The 9,873-nt window shown below is 44.3% G+C and overlaps 1 protein-coding gene across 1 annotated transcript in view; it reads left to right on the top strand.

Annotated features, from left to right (window-relative positions):
- pigg (phosphatidylinositol glycan anchor biosynthesis class G) overlaps nucleotides 1-9,873 on the top strand; it is a 240,944-nt gene that overhangs the window by 90,652 nt on the left and 140,419 nt on the right. Inside the window, exon 6 of the mRNA XM_037675119.1 lies at nucleotides 9,253-9,465. Within this exon, the coding sequence (XP_037531047.1) occupies nucleotides 9,253-9,465 (213 nt within the window). The remainder of the gene's footprint in view (nucleotides 1-9,252; nucleotides 9,466-9,873) is intronic.

The raw sequence follows: 9,873 nt of genomic DNA, 5'->3' as shown, positions 1-9,873 counted from the left end.
GGGGGGGAGAGGGGGGGGGGGGGGGGGGGGGGGGGGGGAGGATTTGGGGGTTGCGATAGATGAAGCTTTTTGTCCTTGGTTACCCATGACCCAGGAGAAATTTGATAGTTGGCCCGTGTCTGAGGCTGTCAGGGAGTCAGATTCAGATAAGCTTGATTCTTGTTTTTCGTTTTAGATGGAGAATTCAAACAACAATAATAATAATAAAATAACACAATATTGAATATTCCTTCTTGAACTGCCATCATGGGTCACTTTTGTAGAGCTACATTTTACAGCAGCTATAGCAACAAGTCTCTTCAGGTTTGGGTCTTTGTCTTAGGTCCATCTAACCACTGGTATTTTAGTTCATTATTTGTGACCAAACTGCTGTAGCTCTTTTGTGTTGGATGGGAGCTGCTTTTGTCAAACTATCTTTAAATCATTCAAGAGATTCGCAATTGATCAGAGATATAAGCTTTGACCGTCCAATTTCACTTCACCACTTGCTCTTGCCGAGGGTGGACTTTTCCCTCCTCTGCTTTGCTTTGCTGCTCTGTCCTATCTGTGAACCTACTTCTGAGCCTCTCTCTACATATCTTCCGAGTCATAATTTTGTGGATCTGGTCAGATGGTCTCTCAATGCAATGGACAAAGTTTTTGAGACTAGCTTCAGGTGAGCTGAACTGCCCGGACAGCACTTATGCAGCTGGACATATATCTGGAGGAAGTGGAATGTGATGTGTCTATCTCTGCTGTCGATCAAGGATGCCAAAATTGCATACAATTGGATTTATGATAACAGGTTTCCTGTTTTTGGAATTGTCTGGTTCCTGGTTTATCAACATACATAGAAGACGACTGCAGCTAATCTGGCCTGGTCAGGCTGCCTCCTCTGTGAAGGTTTGCTCCGTGTCTTGTATACCCAGTCTCTATTTCTTAGCAAAATAGATCAAAAATTTGAATGTGATTGTGAGAATCGCAGGCAATATGCGGCCCCTAAGACCCTCTGGCAAGATAGATCAAATCTCAGGGAATATTCTCAAGCACGGATCAGTGGCATGTCCACTTAATTTGGACCTTTTGGAATCTACGTGAGACCAGCAAAGACTCGAGGCAGATAAAATTCAGTAAAGTTCTGCCTGTCTTCAAAATAAACATTGTTTATCTGAATTCGGCTCCCTCGGCTGGCCTTGCAGGCCCTAGAGATGCACTGATCCGATACCAATATCGGTATCGGTCCTGATATCGGAAAAAACTTCTGGATCGGGTATCTGTGCAATGTGACCGATCCATGACTGGGCAGATCTATTCACTCTAATTCTATGCTTTGTGCTCTGAGTGACATCACGTGCTAGCGAACTCGCCGCACAGATTGTTTTCAGAATGAAGCGAGCGAAAGGATCAGCTATCTGGAACAATTTCACACTACCTCATCCAACACATCCAACAACAGTACGTGTGCAGCGACGGTTCCAAGGGGTGGCACTAAAACTTCCAGCTATAACACTACCAACTTAATCAAGCATCTGTATCAGATTGGTATTGGATCAGTATTGACCGATACTAAACCTCAGATATTGGTATCGGTATAGTAAAGGAAAAAAGTGGATCGGTGCATCCCTACAAGCCACCTTATCTCAATTTGCCTGGAGGTCATGTAATATGACACTCTGCATCCCCCCCACCCCCCCACCACCACACACACACACACACACTTGGAGGAAGTCCTTTGATCATCATGAGGGAATCAGCTGAATAAACAATCTGTCATCATTTCAGGACTCTTGGATTCTCACTGGGTTATCCTTGGCCATTCCCCGACACCCTTCAAGAATGTTTACGAATTTCACCGGAGGGAACTATTGATTATTCCATCCTTATCAGAACTCTTACAGTGCCTCGGGAACGTCCTTGAATACTCTCACCGCTCTCGTCGTCTCCCCCCCCCCCCCCCTCTGCAGAATATTCTAGTGCTTGTCTGTGCAGGGTGTTTTTTCATTATCAGAGTCTTTCTTCTCAGCCAAGAAGAAAGAGTTTGATAGGATTTTTTTTCTTCCAATTTCTTACGTGTTCAGTTTCACTACTTTTTTGTCTGTCTAAACAGATCACACTTGTAAATGAGTCTCCGAGGCTCAATGTGATTTATGTGTAAATAAAGGTTGAATGAATGAAAAAAAATCTGGATATTTTCGAACCGGATTCCAAAAAAGTTGGGACACTAAACAAATTGTGAATAAAAACTGAATGCAATGATGTGGAGAGATGGCAAATGTCAATATTTTATTCGTAATATAACATAGATGACAGATCAAAAGTTTAATCTGAGTAAATGTAACATTTTAAATGAAAAATATGTTGATTCAAAATTTCACAGCGTCAACAAATCCCCAAAAAGTTGGGACAAGTAGCAATAAATGGCTGGCAAAAGGAAAATGAGCATATAACAAAGAGCTGGAAGACCAATTAACACTAATTAGGTCAATTGACATCATGATTGGGTATAAAAAGAGCTTCTCAGAGTGTCAGTGTCTCTCAGAAGCCAAGATGGTAAGAGGATCACCAATTCCACCATTGTTGCACAGAAAGATAGTGTAGCAATACCAGAATGGTGTTACCCAGCGTAAAATAGCAAAGACTTTTAAGTTATCATCATCAACCGTGCATAACATCATCAAAAGATTCAGAGAATCTGGAACAATCGCTGTGCGTAAGGGTCAAGGCCGTAAAACTCTACTGGATGCTCGTGATCTCCGAGCCCTTAAACGCCACTGCACCTCAAACAGGAATGCACTGTCAAGGAAATAACAGAATGGGCTCAGGAATACTTCCAGAAAGCATAGTCAGTGAACACAATCCACCGTGCCATCCGCCGTTGCCAACTGAAACTCTACAGTGCAAAGAGGAAGCCATTTCTAAGCAAGCTCCACAAGCTCAGATGTTTGCACTGGGCCAGGGGTCATTTAAAATGGAGTGTGGTAAAATGGAAGACTGTTCTGTGGTCAGATGAGTCACGATTTAAAGTTCTTTATGGAACACTGGGACGCCATGTCATCCGGACCAGAGAGGACAAGGATAGCCCAAGTTGTTATCAACGCTCCGTTCAGAAGCCTGCATCACTGATGGTATGGGGTTGCATGAGCGCTTGTGGCATGGGCAGCTTGCATGTCTGGAAAGGCACCATTAATGCAGAGAACTATGTTCAGGTTCTAGAACAACATATGCTCCCATCTAGACGTCATCTCTTTCAGGGAAGACCCTGCATTTTTCAACACGATAATGCCAGACCACATTCTGCAGCAATCACAACATCATGGCTACGTAGGAGAAGGATGCGGGTACTGAAATGGCCAGCCTGCAGTCCAGATCTTTCACCTATAGAGAACATTTGGCGCATCATAAAGAGGAAGGTGCGACAAAGAAGGCCCAAGACGATTGAACAGTTAGAGGCCTGTATTAGATATGAATGGGAGAGCATTCCTATTTCTAAACTGGAGAAACTGGTCTCCTCTGTCCCCAGACGTCTGTTGAGTGTTGTAAGAAGAAGGGGGGATGCCACACAGTGGTAAAAATGGACTTGTCCCAACTTTTTTGGGATTTGTTGACGCCATGAAATTTGGAAACAACAGATTTTTCCCTTAAAATGATACATTCTCTCAGTTTAAACTTTTGATCTGTGATTTGTGTTCTATTCTGAATAAAATATTAGATGTTGGCACCTCCACATCATTGCATTCAGTTTTTATTCACAATTTGTTTAGTTTCCCAACTTTTTTGGAATCCGGTTTGTATTTGTTTTTCATTTAACAACTGAAATGTTGCTTCCATGGTGTGTTTAGGGCCTTTGTCTTGCTGGAAGGTGAACCTCCATCCCAGTCTCCGTTTGTTGTAGGCTTAAATCTCTGGATTCCAAAAACAAACTGGTTTATCTTATGGATTACTCTTTGTGATTCATCCATTCATCTTTCCTTCAACTCTGATCACTTTCCAAGTTTATGTTGATGAAAAACATCCCATAACATGATTCTGCCACTACCATGCTTCACTGTAAGGATGGTGTTCTAACCTTGATTCAATTCAATTCAGTTTATTTGTATCGCGCCAAATCACAACAAAGTTGTCTCAGGGCAATTTACAGGAACATTCACATACATAAATCAGAGTCAGAGTCAGAGTCAGAGTTTCTTTATTGTCATTCGCACCTCATGTGGTACATGTGGTGGAGCGAAATTATGTACCCAGGGTCCCAGTTACATCCAACAATAAAATGTCTAAGAAAAACAGTAATAACATCTAAGATATGAACTAAGAAAAACATCAACTAAATATACACTAAGCACTCATAACATAAAACATTGAACATCACCACAAACATGAACATGAGTCTGTGAGCAGATGTGCACGCATGAACACATCAACATTGAAACAGATCAGCAGCAACATGAAACAGATCAGCAGCAACATGATATGGTTTTTCACAGTGATTATTCTAGTTAGATATTCATGAGTCTAACAGCCTCAGGGTAGAAGCTGTTCCTCAGTCTAGTGGTTCTACACTTAATGCTCCTTAACCTCCTTCCTGAGGGGAGTGGGGCAAAAAGTGTGTGTGCTGGGTGGGTGGGGTCCTTCATGATGCAGGTGGCCCTCTTCCTGCATCTGGAGGTGTAGATGTCTGTCATGGTGGGGAGACTGATTCCAACAGATTTCTGTGCAGCCTTCACCACTCTCTGCAAAGCTTTTCTTTCTGCAGCTGTGCAGCCTCCATGCCACACATTGATGCTCGAGCACAGGATGCTCTCCACTGCACACCTGTAGAAGGAGGTGAGGACTGAGCTTCCCAGACCAGCTCGCCTCAGCCGTCTGAGGAAGTAGAGTCTCTGATGAGCTTTCTTGATCAGGCTGGTGGTGTTGTTGCTCCAGCTGAGGTTGTCATTCATGTGTACACCCAAGTACTTGTAGCTGGAGACCACTTCCACCGCAGATCCTCTTATGTTCAGGGGGGTGTAGGTGTTTTTGTTCCTTCTGAAGTCCACAATCATCTCCTTTGTCTTCTTCACATTGATGTGAAGGTTATTCCCTCTGCACCAGCTCTCCAGGTGTTCCACCTCCTGCCTGTAGCTGGACTCATCATTGTTTGTGATGCATCCCACCACCGCTGTATCATCTGCAAACTTTACAATGTGACAGCCTGGATGGGTAGCTGCACAATCATATGTGAGCAGAGTAAACAGGAGGGGGCTCAACACACATCCCTGAGGAGAGCCAGTGCTGAGGGTTATGGTGGAGGAGGAGAGGTTGTGGATCCTCACTAACTGTGGTCTGTTTGTTAAAAAGTCTAGTACCCAGTTGCAGATGGAGGGGCTTAGTCCTAGTGTGGATAGTTTGTCCATCAGGGTTTGGGGGATCATGGTGTTGAAGGCGGATGTGAAGTCCACAAAGAGCATACGGACGTAAGAGTTTTTCTGCTCCAGGTGGTTGAGTGCAGTGTGGACCACAGAGGAGATTGCATCCTCTGTTGATCGGTTCTCACGGTATGCGTACTGATGAGGGTCCTCGTTGATGTTGATGGTTGTTTTGATGTGAGTCATGACCAGTTTTTCGAAGCATTTAGCGACTATCGGGGTGAGGGCCACTGGCCGATAGTCATTCAGACCAGTCACTGTAGAGCTTTTTGGGACTGGGATGATGGTGGCAGTCTTCAGGCAGGTGGGAACTGTCTCCAGGGTAAGTGAGGTGTTAAAGATGTCTGCCAGCACCTCACAGAGCTGATCAGCACATTCCTTCAACACTTTTCCGGGGATGTTGTCTGGGCCAGTTGCTTTGTGCGGATTAATCCTCCTGAAGGTACTCCTTACTTCTGCTGAGGTCACGCTGAGATGCTCTTCATCCGGTGGTGAGGTGAGTCTGGTGCTGGGTGGTCTGTTCGGGTCTTCAAAGCGTGCATAGAACTTGTTGAGGGCATCAGGCAAAGATGGGTCTTTGGGACATTGTTCACTCCTTCCTTTATAATCTGTTATGCACTTAATGCCCCTCCACATGCTCCGAGGGTCTTGTGAGATGAATTGACCCTCGATCCTCTTTGCATATGTGCCCTTGGCCCTCTTAATACCAGCAACCAGCTCTTTTCTTGTCCTACTCAGCTCCTCTGAGTTTCCAGACCTGAAGGCAGTGTTCCTGGCTTCCAGCAGGGTACGCACCTCTGCATTCAGCCAAGGTTTTCTGTTTGGGTAGCTTTTAACATTTCTGATAGTGTAGACTGTGTCAGTACATGTACTAATGTAACCCAGTACTGAGGATGTGTATTGGTCAAGATCAAGCGAACCTCCATTTTCAGCAGCTTCTCTGAAAACCTGCCAGTCTGTTCGATCAAAACAATCTCTCAGTATGGGGCCACTGTCCTGGATCCAACATTTAACTTTCTTTTGTACCGGTCTGGAGCGTCTCAGCGGGGGCATGTAAGCAGGAGCCAGGAAGATTGAGATGTGGTCTGACAGTCCTAGGTGGGGGCGGGGTTCGGCTTTGTATGCATCTTTTACGTTCGTGTAAACACGGTCCAGCGTGCGGTCTCCACGTGTCGGAATCGTCACATGCTGATTAAAGCTTGGGAGACAGTCCTTTAGATTCACGTGGTTAAAAATAAGCCAATTAGTAAAGTTCTCTATCTAAGAAAGCAAGAAGACTCATTGAATATTCACTTCATCACAATCTCACATTCTGAGCAAGCACAAAGGCAACAGTGGAAAGGAAAAACTCCCTTTTCAAAGGAAGAAACATCCAGCAGAACCAGGCTCAACACAAGCGGCCATCTGTTTTGACCGGCTGGATTTGAGAGGACAAGAAGGAGCGAAAAACGAACACAGAATGGTAGATCCAGATATCAGAATCAGAATAAACTTTATTGGCATTGCACCGAGATACAACGCGAATATGTACATACAGTCGTCCGAAGATGGGCGGAGTGCACGAAGCTGCGGCTATAAATAATTAGCGCGGCCTTCTTATTCTTATTCAGAATAATATTTTGCTTAGATAAGAAAAGGAAAGAAAACATGAGGAGAGACGGTATAAAAAAAGATCTCTCACACCGTGTCCTAGACGGGGCACAATTTGAGGCATCAAAAAAACCTACCACAGCAAAGCAACATAAACAGACGTTATACATGAACATATAGGCGGTGAAAACATTGAATTTTAAGGGAAAGTCGTAGCGTAGTCCACAGCCCCCCCCCCCCTCTCAGCCATTGTCCAGATAAGAGGTAACGTTCATCTTCAGCTCAGTTGAGGTTCTGTTACACGTCCACGGCCTTGGGGAAGGGAGGGGTGAGGAAACAGTCAAAGCATCTTTGTTGTTTTCCAAACATTCCAGGAGGAGTTGAGAGAAGTCCGGCGTCAAGGCCACAGTTTGGGTCAGGCAGAACTCGTAATTGTTGTTTCTGCCTTCTCTCTGATGGAAACTCCAAAACAGCCGAATTGATCCTTTACTCCAAAAGTTGAGCTCACAGCTTCTCCAGATTATTCCACCATTCAAGAGTGCTGCCAGGGAGATCACAGTCCTGATACAGCTGCTCCATTTCCCTGTCACAGCTCCACATTCAGTCCGACCACTGTCAAGCTTCAACACCTCCACACAAATTTATAGACAACCAGATTTCACCAACCAAACAGTAGAATCTAGTTGTCATCATGAATCCAATTTGTTCCTTAGAGGTAGAGGGTCCTCCTTACCCTGACTCCTGTCGGGAGAAGTTGATTGATTTTGTTGAGAAACCAGCTGATCCTTCCAATTAAGAGGTATGCAGAAAAAAAGAGGCTTTTTAAGGGTTCACAGGACGAAAGAATGCAAGCAGGGAAGCGGGTGGGGGGGAGAGAGGGAAACACGTCTGGTTTCACCGTAGAATAGCAAGAAAAAAAAAAAGGTATAGATACATATATAAAGATATAGGTCCAGGTATAGGTCCAGGTGCACCTGAAAACAAAAACACATGTTAAGGATAGAAAAAATAATTACAAATACAAAACAGGTTGAGCAGAGTAAGTAAAGACAGTAGCAGAGTGAAAAGTGTGGTCAGTTTGTCCTCCAGCAGTCTAAGCCTATAGCACCATAACTAATGGACAGCTCAGGAAACCCAAGCCGACCCTAACTTTCTGTAGAGTTGCTTGTTGTTCATGCTATCACTGTCTTGGTGCTGCCTCTTACTACTTAGAGGAAAATCCAGTTAATTTCCAGGTTGTAAAGCTAGAAAGTAGTTGTGACCAACTATAGGTTCAACTGTGTCAGTAAAAACTATGTTAGAGTCATTTTCTTTATTTGTCATTTGTACCATGTGGTACATGTGGTGGAACGAGATTATGTACACAGGGTCCTAGTTACATCCAACAATAAAATGTAAAACAAAAACGGTAATAAGATCAAAGATATGAACTAAGAAAAACATCAACTAAATATACACTAAGCACTAATAGCATAAAAACAATATGTTGAACAGCAGCACGAACATGAGTCTGTGTGAGCAGATTAGTTTGAATGAACACAGCAACATTTGAAACAGATCAGCAGCAATATTTTTTTTTTTTTTCCACAGTGATTATTCTGGTTAGAGATTCATGAGTCTAACAGTTTCAGGGTAGAAGCTGTTCCTCAGTCTAGTGGTTCTACACTTAATGCTCCTCAACCTCCTTCCTGAGGGGAGCGGGGCAAAAAGTGTGTGTGCTGAGTGAGTGTGGTCCTTCACGATGCAGGTGGCTCTCTTCCTGCATCTGGAGGTGTAGATGTCTGTGATGGTGGGGAGGCTGACTCCAACATCTTCTGTGCAGCCTTCACCACTCTCTGCAAAGCTTTTCTTTCTGCAGCTGTGCAGCCTCCATGCCACACATTGATGCTGGAGCACAGGATGCTCTCCACTGCACACCTGTAGAAGGAGGTGAGGACTGAGCTTCCCAGACCAGCTCGCCTCAGCCGTCTGAGGAAGTAGAGTCTCTGATGAGCTTTCTTGATCAGGCTGGTGGTGTTGTTGCTCCAGCTGAGGTTGTTGTTCTGGTGTACACCCAAGTACTTGTAGCTGGAGACCACTTCCACCGCAGATCCTCTTATGTTCAGGGGTGTGTGTGTGTCTGTGGGGGGGGGGGGGGAGATATGATGTTACAGTTCTGGATAAAGCGATTTGTTCAAAGCAAGCGTAATGCCATAATATTAGAGGGCAAAGTAATACTCTGTAGCTATCAAAGGGTCAGGAGGATTTATTGTGCTTCTTCTGTGTTTTGTTTGTCACTAAGTGAGCATGGAGAAGCCTGGAGTGGTGGAGCAGGTGGACCTGACGCCGACACTGGCCCTGGGACTTGGCCTCCCCATTTCCCAGAACAGTGTTGGCCGTGTGATCCCGGGTGTGCTGGAGGAAAGCTCTCTCCGAGACCAGCTGCGCTTCCTTCATCTCAACGGCCACCAGCTCAGCTGCCTGCTCAAAGACAGCATACCTGACTACAAGAAAGGTGGGTGAACGATTCAGCAGACTCCCTCTCCTGATGGAAATCCACATCCTTGTTTTGATTATGCTGTCCTATTTCTAGACTTGTGATTGACACAGACACATGTTCTTACATTCACACAATGATGAAGTTATTGCAAATGATGCACAAATCTGTAAACTCAAAAGCATAAGGTTGAGCTTTTTTCTCTGCTTGTTGACGTTCTGATTTTGATTTCCCTTGATGTCAATCAAAACTTTTATTTATTGAGCTATCAAACATGTTGTCAGTTCACATGACTGCATCTCAGCCTTTACTAAAATGCTCAAGTTGATTTACATTTTAATTCAGACATATGGACAATCTGCTCCATCTCTTGATGTTTTATTAAGCTTATACTGTATGTGGACATGCATGTAACTGTGTGTGTGT

The sequence above is a fragment of the Nematolebias whitei genome, chromosome 4, assembly GCF_014905685.2.
Source record: "Nematolebias whitei isolate Nwh7 chromosome 4, NemWhi1, whole genome shotgun sequence".
NCBI classification, from domain to species: domain Eukaryota; kingdom Metazoa; phylum Chordata; class Actinopteri; order Cyprinodontiformes; family Rivulidae; genus Nematolebias; species Nematolebias whitei.
This window is presented reverse-complemented; position numbering and strand designations above follow the sequence as displayed.